Source organism: Quercus robur, chromosome 2, assembly GCF_932294415.1.
Source record: "Quercus robur chromosome 2, dhQueRobu3.1, whole genome shotgun sequence".
NCBI classification, from domain to species: domain Eukaryota; kingdom Viridiplantae; phylum Streptophyta; class Magnoliopsida; order Fagales; family Fagaceae; genus Quercus; species Quercus robur.
Window position 1 is genome coordinate 89,751,261 of NC_065535.1, and position 24,535 is coordinate 89,775,795.

Below are 24,535 nucleotides of genomic sequence, written 5' to 3' on the forward strand. Positions count from 1 at the left end.
ACCTGAAATGTATCCTAATTCCATATATTCAAATGTATAAAGTATACTCAAAACACTAGTACACCATTACCAAACCAATTGGTATATAAACAACCATTAGAGCATTTGTCCACAACTTATGTCAAAGATTACAAAACATGATTCTAAATTAGAAAAACAGCATCCTAAGCTAGAAAAATGGCTTGACTATGTGCACCATCCTATGCACTCCACTTAAGACTAATTTCACAGATATTTGGCTCAATTGGTAGAGAGTTGAGTTCAACTGCAAATCGGTAGTCATGCAACAAGATGGATCCAATCAATACCAAGAGGATTCCTCAAATAATCAATTCCTACAAACACCAAAACCAAACCACGAAAGAGATGATACCAGTAAGCCTTATTATTTGACAAGTGAATCAAGTGATACAAACTGTATTAGTAAACAGGAAAATTTATATACAAGCATCATACATTTTTTTTTGGATAAGTGTATACAAGCAGCATACATAGACTCCCTCTAATAATTATAAACCAAAACTTTTTAGCTTAAACTGATAAATTTTTGCTGAAAGTGTAAAAAAAAAAAGAAGTTAAAACTTAACTGAATAGTACAATGAGACCCATAAGTAGTACCAAAAAGTGTAACCAAACCCATAAATAATACCAAAAAGAAGCTAAAAACTAAAATAAACTAAAACTTTTATCAGCTTTCACTCACAATACAGTCTAAAATTCAAATTATTAACAATGTCTACAAAGGAAGGGGTACAAACACTACCAAATCTAGTAGAATACTCATACAATGACAACAAAAATAAAGATTTTAGCTCAATAATTGATAACTAAAAGCCATTAAGCGTGTGGTTACTTATTTCTATCATCTATCCTTATTGTCCATATAAGTAAAGGGGTATCCTAAAAAGAAGCAATTACATATGAAAGCTTATTTCAAGTTGCGACTATGATCTGATGACTACCAAACTTACATTAGCATTCAAATCAGTCCCGCCAATAACCCAATTTTAAAACCCAAGAAAAATCATCAAGCTTTATGCTTAATAATAAAACTCAATCATCTAGCCAATCAAAAGTGAAACAAAAAGATATCCAAGGGTTCGGTAAACAAAATAAAAATTAAAGAAAAAAAAAACAGAGAAAGACTCATACACCAACTACAATTACCCCAAATCTATAACAAAGAAGGAAAAGAATTTCAATTAAAGAAAAGCATAATACTTCGTGCTATAAATGAAAGAAAGGGATGATCTTGGCAAAGAAAACAAGAAAAGAAAAGGGAAAAAAATACATAAATTTGATATCAAAATTTCCTTTAGAAATAGAGGTGGATGGCTGAAACACAGTTGGTGCACAACTGTGTGTGGGTGCAAGGAGAGCTGAAGAAGCTTAACCATTGCTGGGTTTGATGGGAGGGAGAGAGAAATAGAGAGGAGAGGGATACAGAGTTAGAGAAGAAAACCTAGACGTTGAAACTAAGGTTAGTTTAGCTTTTTACTCAGTTAAGTCTCCTGTTAGTACTTTTAAATGACGTGGCAGATTTTAGGCCATGGATTTATATTAAATCAATCTCAGCCCTTAACTGGACACTCTCCATTTCTAATGACAGGATCCAAATCCCCAGATTTCTAACAATTCTACCAAACTGCATTAGTATAATGGAATTATATGGTCAAAAGTATAATTATTTATCACATAAAAAAAAAAGTTTAATTATTTATGATTATTTTATTAAACTTTTCTCTTTACTCCATGTATCTATCTCTCCTTTTCTATTGCTTCCAAGGAAACACAAGTGAGCTATTTTGGTTGACGCACCCACCAGTAGGACGTGTCCTCGGTGGTAGACGCACCCATTGGTGGGATGCATCCTAGGTCAATTTTTTTTTTTTTTTTAGGACGCAGCCTAATTCGGTTTAAAACAATTCTAAATGATCCGAAATAGAACCCGATATGGCCCAAATACTTATAAAATAAGAAATTAAAAAAAAAAACTTTAATTTCAAACTTATCTTTTATTTAGTTTTAGTTTCAAAATTTCAATATTATATTCTAATTTATGAACATCATGTAATGGTTATGTATTCATTTTATTATCTACTATTACTCTTAAATTAATATATGTTTACTATTATATGGAAAAAAAATGGTTCTGAAAAAAAAATGCTTAGCAATACGTAGAAAATATATATTTAATAATTAATTAATAAATGTATCTCATTGCATCGGTGTCCTACTTTTTAAAAAATTGTCATGTTGCCGCATTGCACTCACACCCAAACCCAAATCCACACTTGTGCTTCCTAGATTGCTTCTCGGAGTCTCATACTTCTCTCTCATTGTCTTCCTCTCTTCTTCTCTCACTCTCTTCCTTAGCCACCTTCAATTTACCACCCCATGTCGTTGATCTGCTACGCCATGTCGTGGGTAGTGGATAGTGGTGGGGTTCCGATCCGATGGGTGGGTAGTGGTGGGGCTCCGATCTAGTGGTGGGCTATAGGTAGTGGTGGTGGTGGTGGCAGCTTTGGGTTTTGAATTTTTTTTTATTTGTTTTTTTATATTGAATGAGTTTTTTTAGGTTATTTTAATGTGTTGTATATATTATTTTAATGTGTTGTATGAAAAAATAGAATATCAATTATAAAATGGTGTGTTAAAATAGGTAAAGTAATTTTTTGATATATGAAAATATAATTTGTTTAGCACAGTTGATGTTGATGTTCTAAATACTAGTACATTTTTCACTGTCACACTCATATTTTTCTTTCATAAATTACTTTTTCAAGAGATTTGCATCAGTCATGCAAAAATTATGTCTATGTTAACTAAGAACTTATTTTTTCAATTTTACATAATCAATTATTTTAAAACATTCACATCATATTATTTATTTTATTGTCTATTTTATTAAAATATTAATTTTTCATATTTTTTTAATTGTTTCTCTCTCTTCACATATCACAAGTTACAACCAGCATCCACTCCATTTATTCTCAGGAGACACAAAGAATATATATATAAAAAAAATACATATACAAACCTACATTAGCCTTGCAAATTTACATGACTATTGTAGCTAAAAAGAAAAAAAAATACTTAACTTTACACAAACTAGTGTGCTAAAATGAAAAAATACATAACCTCACATAGACCAATGTGTTAAAATTACATGGACTAATGTTTGATGATTTTTAAGGTTGATTGACCAAAATTTTGCATTTAAGCAATTTTGTATGGACTAATGCAAACGCTTTAATTATCATATCTTCTATTGAAATAAGTTGTTTTGATAAAATGGCAGAAAATAAATGTTATAACTTTTTTGGGGTAGTTAAGTTAGATTTAATTTCGAAAGGTTATTTCTATATATATATATATATATATATTGATAGTTCTAATGGAAGAGAGGAGATTTAAACCCAATTGAGCTAAATTTTTTTTTGATAATTTCAAAAGGTTATGCTGATGGATTAAGAGTAATGAAAAAGGGAAAAACAAAAATGAAAAACCGGCACTTGGCAATTTCTCTGTGAAGGAGTTGATGAATTTGGTGCGTGAACTGTGAAGTGCTATTCCCAAATGCATTTTCAGCATTGACGACACAAATATGCAAAGTGTTGATAAAATTAATTGAGTTAATCTGAAAAGCATTTATTAAATGGCACTGGCAACACAATAACCTACATTAATCCACCTCACAATTGGTCACAAGTTTACAAAATGCACAGTCTGGCCTGTGTAAGACACAGCACCTTTTTTTTTTTTTTTTGGCTCTGGGTAAGACACACAGCACTTAATCACATGCCACATTTCTCTTTCATTCCCAACAACAGATTAATTATTAACGCACAGCACTTTCTTTCTTTTTTTTCTTTTTTTTTTTAGAAAAGACTCGCAGCACTTAATAACATAGCACACCATGACACCACAACCCAGTAACAAATGCAGAAGACTTGAACATAAAAATCAAAATATGTTTATATATAATATAACATGTCACAGGATAATAAAAGAGCAATGCTACACATATAACAATTTTTGAGATCAATTTTATAATTGCTGAGTTGATAGATTATTATTGATTCTCATATGGACCCACTATCACCGTTGACATTACTTTATTATTCACCATTCAAAACTTGCCACCTCAGACAATTGTGAAATTTGTTATCAATTTTGGTGTGTTTTTATACTTATTAGATAACAATATGTCATAAAATAAACATTGTATCAACAATCAAGGGCCTTGTAGTTGAATTGGTACATTTTCATGCACAAAATACTTGAGAGTCTAGGGTGAAAACGATTCGAGCTGCGGAGTTAGCACGCGTATAGAAAAAGATTCGAATTGCGGAGTTAACAGTACATATGCGTGTGCGCATGCGCACACACACAATAACCCTCACAAATATGATGTCTTTTTTTTTTTTTTTAAGAAAGTTTCAATTTATCGCGTCCGCTCCTGAAGATAGTTCTTTATCATCAAACCAAGACACCAATCAGTTTTTGGTGTAGATAGGGATTGAACCCTAGATCTCTTATACAACCATTAGAGACTTTACCTATTGAGCTAACTGGAACCCACCACAAATCTGATGTCTTGATAAGAAAGGATTGATTATAAATAAAATATCATAAACACGGTCAGTTGAGGGTAGATGAGACGTGATTAATGATTTGCTTTAATTAAGCAATGGGAAAGTCTTTTGGTTGCTAGAATTTAGTTTGATGACAATTCAGGGTAATTTGGTTAGCTAAACCAACTTCATTATGCTTTCCTTGGAAGAAATGATCACTTAAGAATTTTTTAAATTTGAAGGATCTTGTCAATTATCATTAATTAAATGAGGCCAGATGGCTTTTTCATAGCTTTAATTAATTAGGCTGAGAAGGAAGGGAAATAAAACCGATTGTTAATTAAAGTTATTTTTAGTTAAACTTATGGCTTGCACGTGGGCTTGCTCATGGGCTTTGGATCTTGCAAGTGCTCCAAGCCCACTTTGCAAAGTCCTCCTCTCAGGCCCATGTATAAGCTTTAATTGACCCATTTGCCTCTCAATACCGCAATCCCTCAAAACCTCTATTGGTTTTATATGGACATAGTCACATAGGACACTAAAAAAATAGGTACAAATAACGGGCCCAAAATAACTAGGCTTGGTCTATTTTGGGCCTTGGGAAAGAGAGATTTAACATGTTCATTCATAAAGCCTTTTACTCCTACCAAGTTGGTCAACTTGTTGACATGAATGTATTGATCACAATATAGAAATTGAGTGATTTTTAGGGTTCTTGCCTCTAAGTCAAAGTGGCCTACGCCAATTTCAAATGCTTGTACACCGGCCTGAAAATGGTGTACACTGCTCTAGTCAGTAAGTTATGAAATGGGCTTAAAAATGAGTTTGTGTCTCGAGAAATAAATTTTTGGGCTTAACACATGATATATGTCAGATCATTGTGGTAGAGATTGTGTACATCATTAGAAAAGGGGACCTTGGATATCGGCCGAAATAAAAGGGGTGACTACAAGGATATTCTATTAATAAGCTCTGTCCATTATTTTGGAAGAGCTTCTCTTCCATCTTAGTAACTTAGAAAACATTGTTGCCAATAGGTAGGCTTTGTCCATTCTCTTGGATGACTGTCCCCTTCTTCTAGGTACTTAGAAAATTTTGCCTTTAGTTATTAGGCTTGGTCCATTAATCTTTTGGACAATCTCTTCCCATTTTTTATTTTTAGTTTTGTTGGGTTCCTACTTCCTTGGGAGGTTAGCTTGTAAATGGGTCATTCCAACCCTTGTTCTCTCTTTTGCCAATGAGGTTTGTACAAGCTTTTAGTTTTGTAATTATCACTTTCAATTCGTTTTAATGTACATCCATTAAAAAAAGAGAAAAAAAAGGCCTAATTAATAGTAATAGAATAACAAGTAGTAGGAAGACTTTTGGTTGGTCACTTGGTCCACACTAATAAGTGACTTGGTCCAAGTGACAAAGACCGTGGAGGAATGCATGCTTGGGCACACCATTGCCCAAGCAACAAGGCACATCCTCTCTTTGTAGGTTCAAATTTCACTACCAATTAAGCTACGGTTAACAAGGGCACACATGTGTCTCGACTTTATTTTTTCCAATTCATGGGGCCAATGAAGACTTCCATGGCAGACATTTAATACACAGTTCACTCCTCCACCCGACTCTGAGGAAAGAAATTAAGATGGACTACAACCTCTCATCCACAGCACATTCACAAAAACAGAAAGTTACACTTTTATTACCCTTGACCACAACCATGCAAAGCTTAAAAGATATGAGAACGACATCAGAGAGCCATTAATTTGTAAGATGGAATTAGCTAAGTCACACACATGCATGCAGTGGGTATCAGATTTCAGTACACAGCACAGCAAACACAGCAATATACTAGCATATTCAAATATTTCTTACGTAGGTGGCTGCAAACATGAAGTAGAAAGTAAAAAAGATAAAAAGTACAGTCTGTGAAGAGAGAGAGAGAGAGAGAGAGAGAGTGAGACTTTTGTTTGTGTGTGTGATGGATTGACTATGTGTTGTCCCGTCACAAAGGTCGTGATGATTATCAAGATTAAAAGCTGACTGACATATTCATGAAGATCCTATCCATCTCATACCCCCCCCCCCCCCCCCCACACGCGCTCTTTTCATTGTTTCTTTTCCACACTCTAAAGTCTAATCTCTTCCCACCTATTTGCCAATGTGATTGATTTGAATTGTAGATTTGAAGGGAACCTTTGTTGTGGGAGAGTGGATTAAAAAATTTTCCTTGTTTCGTATTGTCTGTCACACTGGAATAATTGCTGGTGCTCCTTTCTTATCTCCTTCCTCCACGAGTGAAGCAACAACACAACAAGAAGAAAATAATTAAAAAAAACCTATAAACAAGAAGAAAGTATTGGTGGTGGGAAAGAACAATGGAAAAGAAAAGAGAGAACTCTCAATCTGTGAGTTTGTGTAAAATAAGGCAGCTTTTATTTGCAAAGCTGTTTTATGTTTTTTCTCACCCTTTAAAAGGGCATCAAAAGATATTGTTTTGCAGTCTATCCAACATTGGACACCGTGTTGCATTACCCCTTGTTGGACTCATATGTTCGAGAAGTCGCTGTTATGGCCATGCATGGACTTTCGGTACATAACATCATTTTTTATATTCGAAAGGTTCATGTCACAAAGAGTGACAAAGAGTAATGACAACACATTTTTTATTATACACCACAGGTACACATAATGACATGGACTGAAATCAAGGCTTCAAAACAGTAATGCATAGAGTATGCAATAAAATAAAATTATTTATTGACATAGGGACTGAAAACACAATTTTAATGGAGTGTGTATAAAACGTGGAAGAGTGTGACATAAGATTATAAGAGCAACCACTTTTACAAGAAATTTTTTATCTATTTTACAAAAAAAAAAAAAAAAAACTTTTTTTTTTCTATTTTACACATTCATTTTTATAAAATACCCCTATCAATTCATCTATTTTATCATTTATTTTATTTAAATAATAATATTTCTTTAATTTTTTATTATATTAAACAAACCACTACCCATATGGTACTCACGCACCTTTTTCTTTCTTTGTTGTGAGAAGAAGAGAAATGAGAGTGCAAAGTAGTTTTGTATATTTACACATTTTTACAAATACTAATATGGATGTTTTTTAAATTAGAATGTATAAAATTGAGTACTTTTTGTATTTTGTAAATTTTTGCAACTACTGATATAATTGCTCTAAGAAACCAATTATGATATGTTATAATGATGAGATGTAAATACACAGAGTGCACTTTTTGAAGGTTTTCTCAGTGATTGTTTCGCATTTTTGACTGGTAATAATTAGCATTTTCTGTTCAACTGATCAACTCAAAGACATAAATTTCAAGGTCATTGTCAGCTAGCTGTTTAACACTTCTAGTTATTACTTTATAAGAAAATCTTTTGCATGAGAAGTTCATGAGAACCTCTATCTTTTGGCAGCCTGGCAGGTATATAAACATGAGATATATACCTCATCAACCTGTACACGTACACTTGAAGGGAGAAGAACGTGTTTAAAGAATAGTATTAGAAATGGAACATGGCATGAGGATCATAAAGACAAATTTGTAAGGACTAGTCTCTAGAGCTAGTCAAAGATGTCGCCTTAGACAAGAGAGGAGGAAAGAGAGCTAACAAAAAGACACCGCAAAGACTGCAACTATTAATTAACTTTCTCTCATATTCATTGCAATTTGCACTCCATAGTCCATACAGAATTACAGACACTGTTTGAACCTTTTTTTTTCTTCTGTTTTTTTCAAAAACTTGAAATTCCGAGTTCCCATGCTTCTTCTTATTCTTTCGGATTTACGTATCTGAGAGGGTAAAAGATGTGAAGAGTGAAGACAGACGAGAGGGACAGAGATGGTTAAGTCACATTACTAACAGAGCTGTCTCTGTGAACTAACCCCACCTCCTTCTCTCACATCAATCACCAATTTTCTGTTAATAATCCCATATCTCTACTTTTATTTTTTAATATATAAATAGTAGTACTTGTACTATACTAATGGATCATTTTTTCTCTGTACTATCCCAACCCATTTCTCTCAAATCAATCACCAATTTTGTTTTCAATAATAATTTACGTCGAATCAATATTGTAAAATATATGTTATAAAATTTGGAATATACCTCGAACATTATTTATGTAAGAAAATTCTATTTACTATTATAAAATTTATTAGGAAAAGGTTAACAAGCAAAGACAAAATGTTGACAAAAAATCAAAAATTTTAACACAAATTTTGGTGTTTATAGTACCTGTTAACACAACTCAATTTATTATATGAATTTTATAAAGTAATTTGATAATAAATATAATTAATGAATTTTAATAAAATAATATCTTAATTATTTTTCATCATAAACACGTAGGTTTGTAAATGGTGTGATACTATGGTCACAAATTATTTACAATATTTTTAATGATATAGCAAATTTTTACTAGTTTTTATCTCATCCATTACTAATATTATTTTTTTTACTTAACAATAATCACTTGTTCAATCCATTTATAAAATAATTCATGTTTTTAGCCTTTTTTTGATATAAAATTACAATAATTCTAAGAGTACTTACATTAGTAAATGCAAAATAGTGCAAAATAGAAAAAGTGTTGAGATATGCACATTTTAACCAAAAAATATCTGCATCAGTGGATGTAAAATTATGCATTTAATATTTTAGTATTTTTTTGTTAGTGTTGGGTATGTGAGAGAGAGGAGTAGTGAGTGAGGAAATAATAAAAAATTGTAAAAGAATGAATATTTTATTAAATAAATATATAGAATAATTAGACTAATGTAAATGTTTTGTAAAAATAAATGTGTAAAATATAAAAAATAAATAGAAAGAAACTTTTATACCTGCGGTTGCTCTAACATAACATCGTCATTAAAGAGAGAGAAGGCATTGTTTCACTACTTTTGGGTACACTATTTCGTGGTTTTATTTTAATTTAAAAAAAAAAAAAAAAAAAGGAACCATAAGCATATTTGGAACACCCTCAAAAAAAAAAAAAATAAGCATATTTGGAATGTCAGTCCTTTCTTATTCTCATTTATTTCCCACTCATTTTTCTCTATATAAACTCCATCCATCTCTTCAGAAAGTATGCTCTTCTTGCACAATTATATCACTTCATAGCACACCTTATAGACATTGTGTCCTCACAGTCATTCCATGCCTGTCTTTTCCTTATCAAAATGCTCTCGGTCTTTGCTGGTCAACAATCTCTTCCCTATTGGGAATCAAACATGAGGCCTAAGAATCGTGAGAGGAAACACCTGCCCCTTGGCTTCCACCACAAATGGAGAAGGAAGAAAACCGTAGGGTTTTGATGGTGCTATCCTAACTGAGCTTTTCTCTCTCTCTCTCTCTCTTCTTGCAAGATCTTTTTTCTTGACCTTGCAAGGCTTTTTTATTTTTATTTTATTGTTATAGCCATTTTCTAATCTGTTTTTGTTTATGATTTTTATTCTTGTCTTGACCAAACCTCCCATCTTATCACTTTCTCGCTATTCCTCCTGAGCTTTACATTATAATGTTAGACCATGTATACAAGATGTATATATTGTCTGTAAGTTGTAATCTGTAATATTTCAATAAACTACTGTAATTTTAAGTTTTTATTAATGTTCTATGGTCTTCTCTTTCTTGTTTATAGTCTGGAAGACACTGGCAAACTAAGTTGGCAATTTTTTGTTTTTATTTTTGTTTTGTGGGGGATTTAAATTAAAACAAGTTGGCAGTTTATGACGATGCTCCATTATATATTAATCTCGTTTATCATAATTCAGTTTCTTGTTCAGTAGTAGTTTCAAATATGCCATGGTTAAGTGCTTGCCTCGGATACTTGTCCTTGTCCATCTTATGCAGTCAATAAGTTGATAATTAAGCATTTTGTAGTTTCCTTACGTTACTTGTTACCAAACATTAAAAAAAGGTTAAAAAGGAAGAAGTATCATTCAGTTTCAGTCGCATAAGTTTTATAATTGTCAGGAAAAGGCTGTTTTATTGTGATGGCTCAGCAGAGAGAAAAAAAAACTAGCAGCTCATTGAACCTAAAGTTTAGGGGGGGGGGGGGGGGGGGGGGCGTGTTTGGCAGGCAGGAGAATTTAAACGACAGTTGTTGTTTAAATAATATAATATGTATTTTTATAATATATTTTTATTTATATAGTTTTTTAAAAAACTTAAATAATTTTAGTACAACAATATTATCAAACAACTTTTTAAATTTTGATGCCGAAAATTTGTCTCTGCTGTAAAGCAAAGCAAAGAAAAACAATGGATTCTGAAAGCCGGGTGACATTTTTAAGATTAAGAAAATTTGGGGGTCAAGATTTCCAATATTGGCACTTTTATCACCGAGACAAAAAATTGATGAAATTTAACCCATTAAACCTTAAGGACTTGTACAGGATATGATAACTTTATTTGCACAAGATGTATGGATCATATATGATTATATACGCTTTGATACTTTAGTGTCCCGGGTATCTCATAGTTATTAGTTAATATAATACAATAGATATAACTTTTGGTAATTTTTATACTAAATGTGTAACAAAAGCTAAAAACTAACATTAAAGAAAAAAAGAAAAGAAAAGAAAAAAAACTTGTTTTGTTAAATAACAAAAATTAGCATCAGTATGGGTAAAATCTTGTAAAATAGAAAAAGTTACTCATTTTACACATTTTAAGCAAAAAAATCCCACATCAGTGGGTGTAAAATTATGCATTTATGTACAATTGCTACAGTAATCGTGCATATATGCACAGTTACTGTAACTTTTTTATTTATTATTTTATATTTTTTTTTCTCTCCTCTCTCTTGCCTTGTTAGGCTCTCTCTCTCTCACCCACTCTTCAATGCCAAGAAGAAGAAGAAGAAGTCGAAAATCACAACAACCTAGCATCGCTAACCACCACCATTGCAACCTAGTACTGCCAACCACCACCACAACAACACGGACACACCACAAAATCATCAAAATCGTTTTAAGGCTTAGTTTGGATTGAGCTGAAAAGTAGCGCGTTTGCGTTTGCGTTTTTTCCTTTTTTTTTTTTTTTTTTTTTTTGGCTTTCACGCGTTTTTTAGACTTGTGGTTACTGTTCATGTACTGTTCAATGAATAGTAACTGCAAAATTTGACTTTTTTTAACTTTTTCAGCCAATCAATGCACATCATGTACTATTTATAGACCCAAAAATTTCACTTTTCAGTAATTTTTTCATTAAAAATGAGTCTCACGATACTATTCACATATTTAAAAATTATTTTGCTACAGCGTTTTCAGTTTTCAATTTTTAGCTGTATCCAAATGGACCCTAAATCTAGATCCAAATTCATCAAACCCATATATAAATTCATATAAATAATCAAACCGAAATTGAAAAAAGAAGAAGGAGAAGGAGAAGAAAGAAAGAAGAAGATGCTGAAGAAGAGGAAAGAAAAACCCAAACCAAAATTTTGCTTTCTCAGTCCAAAATCACTGCCCTTAATCAAACCCAACCCAAAATCATTGTCTATAATAAAAGTATAAAACCCAAATTGTAAAAGAAGAAGAGGAAAGAAAAAGATACTCAAAAAAAAAAAAAAAAAAAAAAAGAAAAAAAGAAGGAGAAGAAAGAGAGAGGGAGATAGAAATAAGGACAAGAAGAAGAAGAAGGGAGTATATTCAGTCTCTCAGAGGAAAAATAAGTAAGTGTTAGGTGAGAAAAAAGAAGTAAGTGTTAGGTGGGGTAGGTGAGAAATAATAGAAAAAGTGAGGAAAAATATTATTTTAATAAAAAAATGTGTATAATAGATAAATTGATGTGTGTATTTTGTAAAAGTTATGGTGTAAAATAGAAAAAATAATTTTTTTTTGTATAAAATAAACAGAATCTTTTAGACATACTAATGCGATTGCTCTAACGGTAGAGATGATTTTTAATCTGTTAGGTTGAGAACTTCAACCCCACCTAATTTATTGCATGTTCAGAAACTAACTCAACTCAACGCACATGGTTGGATTAGGTTTGGTTGGGTTAATGAATGGTTCATACATATTTTATGTCTTAAAAAAAATTGGGCTATTTTTTGTTTTGTTTTGTTTTGTTTTGTTTTTTTTTTTTTTTTTTTTTTTTTTTTTTTTTTTTTTTTAATTTGGTCTTTTGATGAATGAAATTTTGGGCTAATTTCATCTATTACTTAAACAATATTTCTAATAAATAATTAAAATTTTTATAACATGGTTAAATTATAGAATAAGGTTTCTCTCTAAACTAATTTAGAGAGAAATCTTTCAAACTTCTTATATATTCTTTTATTAGTTGTGAATTTGGATTACATTTGCATGTCAAATTTAGTTAAAATTCAATATTATTTATTATTCGATCAATAAATTTATTTTGTATACATAATTTTATACCACAAAAATTTGGAATTTAAACATTTGATTGATGACATAGCTATTGAACTTTGATATTTTTGAAATTTTGCATAAGTCACTCTCTCCAACCTCTATACGAAGGATATAGTAAAAATATACAATCTAGTTAGTTCATCATGATTAATTCTCAAAATACCAAAATCAACAAACTAAAAAAATAAAATAAGAGTATTAAAATAAACTTATATACATGTTGGGTAGGTTAGATGAGTTGAAAAATTTGTCAACCTAAAGTAAACTCGACCTGAGGTTGAAAGTAAAAATTTCAAACCTACCAAACCCACGAAAACTAATTACTTGAGGCATTTGGTTGGATTGGGTCAATTTCATTGGTGGGTTTGATTCAAACCCCTAAATAGGACATCAAATTTCAAACTTTGATATTGCTATTAGACTACTTGGTTGCTGCCCCCTCTGGATCCCCTTCTTGGTGAAGCTCACGCCGCGTTTTTGGCACTCATGTTGTCCTCCTTCCACGGTCTTGTTCTACTTGAACGGGACTAGCAAAGAGTGATAGAAGTTTCCCAACAATCTTCTACACTTACTCTAGAGTTTCTTTCCCTTTTAATCCTTTTGTTTTTTATTGCTTTAAATTCCCTTGCTTGTTGGGATTTTTGTTTTGTAAACAGGGAATTTAATTTTTTTTGCCCCATAATCTTGCTAGTTGGGAAGCTCTTGGGGTGAGCTCATAAACATCTCTTCCCAAGTCCAAGATAAGGTTTTGGTCTCTCCGACTCTCCCCCTTTTTTTTTGTTTACCATATTCCTTACTTATTAAAAAAATATATAGACAACACTATGTCATTAGAATCAGTGTCACCAAACACATACATATGCCACACAAGTCACAAGGTCTATAACCAGACTAGCACAGATGATTTGTGGCATCCAGCTTAAAGATGTGAATTATTTTTTTATGGTAGGAGAAAGTCGTGAACATGTGTAGAAATGAAATGATTGATTATGTTATGTATGACACTAAAATTTTGACAAAATTTTTTACCTCCGTCAATATGAGTAGTAGCTTAAAAAATAATGTAAGTAGTGGATTCAGATGAAAACCAACTAAGCTTGTGATTTTTTTTTTTTTTTGGTATGTTGCATTGCTCATTGAAAAGCTTCTTGAGAAGAACCTACTTTGTGGTGTGTTGTGCATCACAAAGTTATTTTAAAATCATAACCTTTACTACAACTATTATACGTGACAAATTGTGACTGTTTGCTTGTCACTTTTATATAAATCTACCATTTTTTCTCCATCATTCACAATCAACCACGTAGAATAGTCGTAGAAAATAGAGTAATAAAAGATATAGTCATAAAATTTTTAGTGCATCATAACAAGAATAATATATTTCAACATTCGTCTTTTACCGTTGCCTTAACTTCTATGGTCATCCCTTATTTGAGACGTACTACCATGGTTTAACTTTGTAAAAATGATTCATTATGAAGGTAGTTGGTTTCTCAACTTTCCTAGGTTCGATTTAGCCACTGCATTTGCGAAGCTAATAGATATGCTGATGGCTTTAGCTAGGATGAGATCTCAAGAAAATATAGATTACTGTTTGTGTGATAATCTCACGTGTGGGCTTATCTATGATTCAAATTTGATGGGGATGTACTTAAAAAAGGCATTGTCCCGAGACTTTGGCTGTTCTTTAACTTTCTATGAATTTCCTTTTTCTATCAAAAAAAAAAAAAATTATGCATTATTATGAAGCTGGTGCTGTCTTGGAGGATGCAAGATACCTTTAAACACAACTGATGACCTTCCATTTTTCCCCCTTTTGTTTTTGGCAGAAAGATGACCTTCAATTCTAGTACCAAACAAAGTAAATTGTTCAATAAAGTTTAGAACCTATCTTAAAAAAGCAAACTTAAGACTTGCAACACATGACCAAGGAAAAACGAGAAAAGGGAAAGTTGAAAATACAACTTCTTCTCTTTGGTTGGGAAAATTATCTTGTAAGATGGTTATATAATACATCTTTCTTACAATATTTACAAATCCCACATATTGTAATTGAGATTTTTCATGAGACCATCTCATAAGAGAAGGTAAAAGAACTAAAAATTGAGAGAAAACAAATATGTCAGAGCCCACCATTTATCATCATTCCAAACTGAGCATAAATGGAGAGAAATGCAAGGAAAAAAGTTCCAGATGTCCAAGCTCCACCATTAACAAACTATGAAATTTCCTTTTTCCCCCCGAGTTTTCACTCTCTTTACTTCATTGGGGCATTAAAGTAAAAATACATATTTTCCCTTCAATTTCTCTTCCCTTTGGAAACCAAACAAAAGAAATATCAAATATGTTCTTTTCTTTTCTTTTTTCCCTCCCTACTTCCAAACAGACAAGAGGAAAGCATTTTTCTTTTCCCACTTTGTTTTTTCTTCCTCCCCCAACTACAATCAAACATAGTGTTTCTCTCAAAAACAATCAAGTATAGTGTAAAAGATCATGCACTACAAAAACTGCATCTGGAATTAAAAGGGCAAGATTGAGAAGATTCTTACATAATGGTGCATGTATGAGGATTAGTAAAATTGAAAGGGCAACTTAGGGAGTACCCTATAATGGTTTCTTAGAAATAAATTCTTAAATGCATCCACAGGAAGCCATAAGAAAATTCAAGAGAATGCAGTACTTTCAATCTGTGACAGCCCGCTAGGCAGCATGTGCATTCACTGTAGTAAAGTCAAAGTCATTTACAACAGCATGAGAATAAACAGTTGTGACCACCCACATACAGTTATAAAGGACATACTCTAATTAGTTTCTCAAAAAATAATGGTATGTATTCTAAATAAAGTAAGAAATTTCATGAGGTGTACCTGCACTTCGTATGTGCTATGCAGTCCATAGAAAGAGACAGAGTGCATATCTCAGGCAGAAGAGTAGTGCAACCCTAACAGAACATCAGTGAAGCTCACTCGGATTTTGTACAAGTTCCTCACATGTGAGGAAGTGATAGTGGAGCATCACATTCTAGCATAGTGAAATGTTTTCTTCAAATAATACAATCAACTAACATTTTGGTGGCAATTTGTTGCAAAACCAGAACTAAATTCACTTTGATGCTTTGGTGGCATAAAAAGAATGCTTGAGCTAATTAGCTCTAACTCAAATGGCACCTCTTCCCCCTATAAAAAAGGCGGAGGGTAAGGTTGCAGGTACAAAACCCATTACGCACGTGTGTAAATTTGCAAATAAAAAGAATGTGCTCGATAGTTCAATGAATCTCTACAATAATAGTCTAATTTGGCAATAACAGGACAAAATTCCTGCACCAAACAGTTTCTAAGATTCGCAGTTTCTTTTTTATATTCCATTATCCTGGCAACTAGACATGGAAAGAATATGTTCTACATGAATTTGAAATATAATGAATGTTTAAAAACTATCATACAAAGAGTCGACATTTGTTCCGTAGCTGGTAGCTAATGTTTATTAATATGTACAAGTACAAGCCCAATAATCATTATCAAATGAGAACCCTCGTCTTTTGTTATGGACGAAAAGAAAGAGGGAAAAAAAAAAAAAAAAAAAAAAACTTTGTAAGGCAAAAAAGAGAAATACAATGAAATCAAAAAATTTCAGCACCCACTACCAGTTGTTACATAATGATTTAAAGCAGAGAGCCATGACCTTCTGCCCTCAGAAGCTGATCGCCTAAGACCTGATCTTGAGCACCTAGTCAATTGGTTCCGCAAGTTTCGGTTTACATTGCAAGGAACTAAAGAATGACGAATTTCTGGAGCTCCCATGCAAAGGCTAGAGTTGATTTTCATCGATGGGAACCTTTGGAAGCTCAGGGAACGGAAAGAAGATCCTAGAGGGAAAATTCGGGAGCAACGGAGATCAGGCTTGTAAAATGGGGTTGCTAATGAAGAGGATTCTAGTTCCTCACTCGAACATGTGCAAAATGGTAGGGACAAACTTGTTCTAGAAAAATCCTTTCTAACCGGTCTTGTTCCAGGAAGCTTGACAAATAAAACAATACCATGCCGGCAGAGAGGACATGCAATTGAGCCGGGTGGACCTTTGGCAATAATTGAGGTGCAGTTTGTAGAACAAAGGTACAAGGCACATCGTGTGCAGAACTCATGATCACAACCTGAACCGAGAGACATGTTATCGTGTTGCTGTTTAATGGATAAGTACATGACAGGAGCAGATAGTATAGTAGCACACAAGTAGAGATGTTAAACAAATAATACTTAGTATGGTGCCATTAGTCACACAAAATTTATGTACAAACAAAACATTGGATCATTGAAAAAGCATAAATGGGGAAGAAAGAGGGTTAAAAATGATCTAGAGAAGGATAAATGATGTAAGAAAAACATTGCATGAAAGAAAAGAAGGGTGTGATACATGTTGCCTAATTCACAAATTGGCCGAGGACTGATTTGTGATATATGTGGATAATTCAAAAAGTATTAAAAATCATATGGACATAAAAACATGTAATCCATGTCATAACTGATGCAAAAGCTTCTGCTTTTGAGGGGTCTTAGAAAGGTGATTGGTAGCCAACCTTACCCCCAATTTTTCTTTAAAAGCATCCTTGACTCCTTTTCCACAATTCATAAAAAAAGTTCAAATACTTATTTTATGACTTCAAAATTTCAGGGTTTTTTATGATTGATTATCACATGCTAGAGGCCCTATAATCTCACATACTTAATCCTCATTCTTTTTCTCCTCTGGCTGCTAAATGTGATTTTGACTAGCCCGATCTATGGTTTTCATTAAGATCTCCAACATAGTGACACTCAATAGTTAATACCACCACAACAGATGATACCTTATCAGAACTATACTCACTATCTGACCGTTATCAACCCTGCTCCTACCATAAAATGCAACCACTTCCACCCTAATGAACTACACCTCACTGCCTGATTCACAATCACCATAGCACCATCATCTGCTACACCGTATGCCATCACTTGTTTATTTCACCTCTATATACCACCACCGGGTAGCTCGACCCACTTATGTGCATGCGGTAACATTAGAAAAGAAATTGGTGAAAGATTCTGAGTTTATTCTCCACTGTTATATCTTCTGTCTTCTTGGCAACCAAACAAAGAAAACAAACTTTTCCCATTTTTTTCGAAAAGATCTTGTTCTTAACCTTTTCCCATGATTCCATATATCTAGCAGTTTGATATATTAACAAAATAAAAAAATAATAAAAAATAATAAAAAAAATCTAGGAAATTTAACTAGATTTCAAAGGTTATCTACCTTCTGCAGCTACAGTGCACTTTCTTTCCAGACAGACAACACATGGATCTTGACATGTGGGTAAAGATTCACTAGTCCTCCATCCACATTCTCTGCAAACAGTAACCAAAAGAAATGGGGAAAATTTTAAACTTATTTGACAGGATACTATCCTTCTACACATCCTGACTTGGTGACAAGTGTATTTCCCAAAATTCAAATGAAAAAAGAGTATACAAAATAAAAACATAAGAAAGTTTTTGAAATTTGATGGTTCGTCTTGACTGCCACAATAAGCAGGGCTATTTGTTAATAACTTGACTATGCCAATATCATAGGATGTCAATGAAATAGTAGATTTCGCTTTAACCACATTCATGCCAATAATTTTCACAAAAGGTAAAGTGGCTTTCAGGGCCATATCTATTTAAAGCAGCCAAGCAGGTGGCTTGAGGAAGCGGACAAAAGCCTATCTATATGAAATAAAGGAAAACTAATATCAGACAGAAGTAGAATTTTAGTCTTATTTTAGGATAGAAAGCCTGATCTAATCGATTTGTTGAAGGAGGTCATTATGGCTCCAAGATCCAAATGAAATAAAACTGGAAAGAATAGGAACCAACATGGGGAGGAAGAACTTTAGGTTACAAATTAAAGAATTAATACTGGGAAACATTTTCTTTGAATTTCAATTGAAACATTTAATTAATTTGAGAAGAGAATTCTTTCTTTTGGAAAAATAAGTTTAAAAAGAGAACAAAAGAAAGAAAGAAAGAAATTCTGCTTGCAGCCAAGGGAATAAGGATGATGCAGACACTTTAAATGTTTTAGGAAAAGGCATGTAGAGTAGAATTTGGGGCATGGCAGTTTTTGTCAATATCAGCATATTTAATACATTCTCTAGAGCTAGAGCACTGCCAACTTGCAAACTAAAATTCAAAATTCAAGGCACAGTAACATTTGTTGCTGTGCAACATAAACTAGCAAAGAGGACAGTATAATCTTTACTCACCTAGCAATTTTAACAATGCTCATAAGGGGAAGAGAGAGATATGGTGAAGGAAGTATTTGTGGCTGCCCTCCTAGCTCTATGCTAAGAATTTCCTCGAGCCAAGTTCTATGCCATGAACGAGCAACCATCAAGGGACTCCATCTTTGACCAGAAACCAAAACAGGAGTAAGTAAAATAATTCTAAGACCATGAAGAGAAAATAACAGAAATAGTTCTTAAAAGTAAAGAATAGATAGGGCTGTCCTTCACTGAGTTTCCACAATGCAGCAAAGGACAAAGGGAATCTGGGCATCCCATTTTATGTTGCACTAGTTTCTTTCATTACAAATGAAGGTATAGATTGAGCCCTTAAAATGGACAGATTGAAAATTGTTAACAATCAATATGTCACCCATGGACATTTTAACACCAAAAGTTTAGAGACCCACTATGGAATTTGTAGACTAACAACTATCTGTATTTAATTTGATCCTTATCCCTATGCAGTTAGAGGTTCTCTGTTACCAGAATCCAGATCCAACAAATCTGATTATATGACACTTAAATCTTAATTGTTGTCACCAGTAAGAATTAAATGAATGCAAATATTATTGGAAGACAAAGGTTTGGAGATTCAATTTTAAAGGACAAGCATATTCAATCTCAACAACACATGCGGAATGGAGACATTAATTTAATTAGACACCAAATTAACCTGAATTCTAACCAGCCAAATGCATCTAGTAAAACTTCAGTCCATCTTTATAGGAAATATAGCATAATTCAGGTAATTGCACTATCTTCTTTTATACAAACAAATACGTAGTCATTTGATCAAATGGAAATGACCAGCTACAAATGGAGAGCTCTCTCCCTTTTCCCTCAAATTCCCGACATCCTACGTGAATGCAGGCTTTGATCATAGGTGTCTAGCACAACATTAAGAGAGCTTATCGGCCAAACCAATTGGCATATTCTACATCAATGGCAGCATATTACTGAGACATTTTTCATGTCCAAAATCATCTTACAGACATACAAAATGGGGTATGACCATTTTCACTATTTGTAGTGGTAATGCCCAAATTAATATTCACGTTAGTGATAGTACAGTTACCTGAACAAATAAAACTCACTATCGAAGCTGTGTAAACACATCTTTAACAAATCAAGAATTTGCAAAAGGACATAAATGTCACCCTCAACATACCAAAATCCCAATGATATACCTACCAATCAATACATACAATCATAGACAAGGACATGTATCCAAGGTAACCAGAAATCAAAAAGAGGAAAATCATAGCCTGTGGTCATACCATGAGGTTTAATAACCCAGATTAATATTTTGGGTAGCACCTAATGCACTAATCCTTCATCTAAATGAAACTAAAAAGGTTGGAATCATCTGATCATCAACATAACAAAATGGTAAAATATTTTAGAAGTCTATAAGATGTGTACTTGTTTTTCATTATGATAATAGCTATCAATTATTAAATTGTCCTATTCACGATGATGGATTTGTGTCTCACATGGTTTCCAAACTACCAATAAGGCATCCGCTCTTTTACAGGACAGCTAAACAGGCTCTTATTTAATGAATTTCAAATGAGTGGGTATTTTTGTTAATAACACAGAGAAAGCTTACAGCCATAAAAAACAGAAAAATTTATAGTTGAAACTACAATAAATCATAAGACATTAGTAGTAACAAGGACTTAAAATGCATACCCATTTGCGTTTTCAGCAGTCAAACTGGCACCCCTGGCAATTAAGATCTGAACCAGAAAAAAAAAGTATATATATAAGAAAATTTCAGCATAAATCTTTTGATTGGTAAGTTACACCACATAACCAGTGGTCTTGAACCCGCAACCTCTCTCTCTAGAAGAAGGTGCAATTTGAGCTAGAGCTCATCACTTCACCATAAATGTCAATGTCATATTCAACTTGAGTGTGTTTTTATTAAGAACATACTTGACAACATTGAGCATTTCCACCACATGCAGCATAATGAAGAGCTGTGCTCCCAGCACCTGCAATGTGACAATAAACATACACTTTTTGACCACATCTACTTAGAGATTAGATATTGCAATACAATAATTGTGCCATTGCACTCTGCACCATAGCCAAAAGGTAATATAAAAAAGCTTATTTAAAAATTTAAATCTAGCTTGAATTTCTTTCACAATGTAATCTAATTCATGGAACTATTATGACACATGCATCTATCATCAGTAAAATGCTTTTAAGAAAAATCACAGCAAAATTTGCATGAAATGCACCTAAAACTTTCCACAATAAAAAAATTAGTCAATTAAAATGATTCAAAATCTTATGATCCCAGAAGTCCTATCAATCTCATGGTAATGATGGAGTCAACAATAATATTGTATTCATTTTGATTGAAATGAATTGAAATCTGGTAGAAATTGAAGTATTGAACAAAGAATAATTCTTCAGCTTAAAGCCTATATTATTAAAAGAGGGAAGGGAGAGTAAGCAGGAAAATTGTAAGCAGCAGGAACTGATATTATTATATAAATCAGGTATCTAAGTTAGAAGAATTGGGTGATAACCATTTGGACCATGAAAATGAAGAAGAAAAGTAGACCACCATTAGTGGGGAGGGGGTGGGATGGATGGGGCCTATGGCCAACACCACAAACAGCAACACAAAACAGGAGTTGAATACAAAAACATATTAGACAATTACTATCCAATTAGAAACAAGTCCACATCTGAAGAAGCAAGTAGTTGACATCAACAATGATTATCAACCAAAAAGGCATAAACTAAAGGGAGTTACCTATTAGATCAATTGTGCTTCCATCCTCCACAGTCAGCACAGAAACAGAAGCTCCCAAGTCCAAAAGCAATTGCACACTCCCAACATGCCCATTCAGTGATGCCATGTGGAGAGCAGTGATTCCTCCATCAGCGGGCTTATTAATTGCCTGACAGAGAGCACTGGTGCCACCAGTGGAACAATAAAATAAATCAAAGCGGCATACTGGTATGAGAAATTAAAATTGCTAGAGGAATTTGGGATGAAGGTACCTCTCATCAAATTCTGAGATTGATTCTTCATTGCCTGATCTGTTTCTTAATAGATTCCAGATATTGGGGATGCTAGGGATGTAATCTGCAAGGAGGAGACGAATGCACCGAGTATGACCATTCAAAGCAGCCAAGTGTAGGGCAGTACCCCCATTCAGATAATCAACTCTGTGAACCTAATTCCCCACAAATTTGTTATTATCTTATTCCATAATCTTCTAGACTAATGAAGTTAACGAGATATAGGAAAAGCTAGGAGAAGAGTCCTACATTGGCTCCAAAAACAACCAGAGTCTGCACGACTTCCCAATGACCATACTGACAGGCTTGCATCAAAGCAGTCTGTTCACAAGTATGAAGAACCACAATCTAATTTTTAATATCCAAATAATGCAAGTCCTCAAATAAAAACAAAAGGCCACATGATCCTTAATCTAAGTGTTGAAATGATTGGGAAACCGAAATGACTGTCTATGTTCAGACCAAAAATGAATCAATCAAAGATTCAAACTTTAGGATTGGTATTACCTGACCACGATAATTCCTGAGATTGATATCAACTCCAGACTCAAGCAATAGAGAGACTATCTAAAGCATGGAAAAACACAATTGGTACCATCAGATTAAACATATGTAAAATTCAAAAAATGAGTTAAACTTCAAACATTTTAGAATTATAGTTATGGTATACCTCATGGTGGCCCTGAGCTGCAGAGTAATGGAGGGGGGAATTCCGAACACCAAAAGTCGAATACCTCGCAAGCCGGGGATTATAATCCAACAGTGCCTTGGCTTCTTGAAGGTCCCCATCTCTTGCAGCCGAAACTAAGCGCTCCCCAGATGCTGAGCATCCGAATGAATTCCCCACAATGCTAAGAAGCCTCATGACCCTCCCTCAAAGATTATTGAATCAAACAAACAAACTTGCTTCCTAGCACAACATGTTCCTTACTTTTTACAAATGGAACAATACAAAGGACAGTTCTCCGAAAACTTACTTACACACAGAATTTGAAGGAAAAGTGGAAAAAAAAAAAAAGGCAAATTCTTAATCTCTCTCTACAGAACCACTTAGGCCTACCAAACTAATAACAACCCGGAACTAAGTCTCTCAAAACACATTCAGAAAAAAGTTGGTTGTAACGGTCAGTATCCCACTAAACTTAGATGTTCAGGGGGAGAGAGAAACAGAGAATTTTGTGCAAATAAAAAACAACCCACTCTGAAACTACCATTAGAAAAAAATGACCAAGATGTGATTGTTTATAGATTAGTTATCAGGTCCTCGTAAACTTCAAAGAAACCCAACAAAATCCTATATTACTCTGTATTGTTAAATTAATCTATCCAAAAACAAAAAAAAAAAAAAACAAAGAAAGTCCTATATTCTTTCACCCCAAATGGTCAGAGTCACAAATGAATATCCTCCAAAGAATCCTAATCTCTGATACCCACTTCTACATAATCCTAAAAGAATCGAAATCTCCACTACCCACTTTCAAATTCTGAAAACATAAAAATTCCCCAACACCCACTTCCAAATTCTCACTCAAAAAAAGAAACAATATACCAACAGACCCAATATCCAATTCCAGAATCCTCAAAGAGGAAAAAAAAGAAATTTAAAAAGATGAAAACTTTACAAAACCCTTATCACATATCACCTTTGGGCTTTGTTGGAGAGAGAGATTGATCAAGCTCCTGGCAGAGAATCGAGCAAAGGAAATATATAGTGCATGATATATGTAAAATATTTTGTTAACTGTAATTTGCTTAAAATAAAAATAGAAAGAGGAGAAAGTAAATATGGGCCAGTAGAATGTTTCATTTGGGGACAGGCAGTTTTTAGTTTTTTACAGCAACATCCTCAACCAAAACCATCACAAGATTGCCCTGCAACCAAAGCGTGTCTCTCATGATTGGATATTTTTATTATTATTATTATTTATATTTTTAGACAGTCAACTTTCTTGTTAGTTGGGTTGTACCTTTCTCTCTCTTTCTGTGTGATTATGAGGAGGGAAAATTTCCGAGTCCACAAGCTTCAGCTGACTTATTGGAGTTAAGGATCTCAAGGGCATTCACTCATGCACCGTCTTTGTTTTTTTGTTTTTACACTTTTACTTCTAATTTTAAAGGAATGTCTTCTTTGACTTCGCTGAATTTGATGTCAGATCACTTGGAAGTACAACAAATATTCTGACTTTTTTCTTTGAATT

General features: G+C 33.2%; 1 protein-coding gene and 1 long non-coding RNA gene across 2 annotated transcripts; both read right to left on the reverse strand.

Annotated features, from left to right (window-relative positions):
• LOC126707481 (uncharacterized) lies at positions 1–1,456 on the reverse strand. The gene is made up of 2 exons (XR_007648974.1): positions 1,292–1,456; positions 1–335 (listed from the first exon to the last, which is right to left on the reverse strand). It is a non-coding gene; the product is annotated as an uncharacterized LOC126707481 (long non-coding RNA).
• A 14,918-nt stretch (positions 1,457–16,374) lies between these two features.
• On the reverse strand, positions 16,375–24,221 carry LOC126715726 (probable E3 ubiquitin-protein ligase XBOS32). Its single transcript, XM_050416490.1, has 11 exons — positions 23,981–24,221; positions 23,008–23,247; positions 22,845–22,904; positions 22,587–22,658; positions 22,317–22,492; positions 22,066–22,226; positions 21,231–21,289; positions 20,985–21,031; positions 19,272–19,412; positions 18,281–18,372; positions 16,375–17,141 (listed from the first exon to the last, which is right to left on the reverse strand). Exons 2-11 carry the CDS (start codon positions 23,200–23,202, stop codon positions 16,621–16,623), a joined length of 1,524 nt encoding a protein of 507 aa, XP_050272447.1. The 5' UTR covers positions 23,203–23,247; positions 23,981–24,221; the 3' UTR covers positions 16,375–16,620.
• Positions 24,222–24,535: the final 314 nt, after the last annotated feature.

Bases quoted from the DNA above. Each gene is read 5' to 3' on its own strand.
- LOC126715726 (XM_050416490.1), bottom strand. From the start codon at position 23,202: ATGAGGCTTCTTAGCATTGTGGGGAATTCATTCGGATGCTCAGCATCT. The intron at 22,227-22,316 runs GTACCTTCATCC...TGGTGGCACCAG, and splicing joins ATCTCAGAATTTGATGAGAG to TGCTCTCTGTCAGGCAATTA. The intron at 19,413-20,984 runs GTATGCATTTTA...TTCTGGTCAAAG, and splicing joins ACTGCTGAAAACGCAAATGG to ATGGAGTCCCTTGATGGTTG.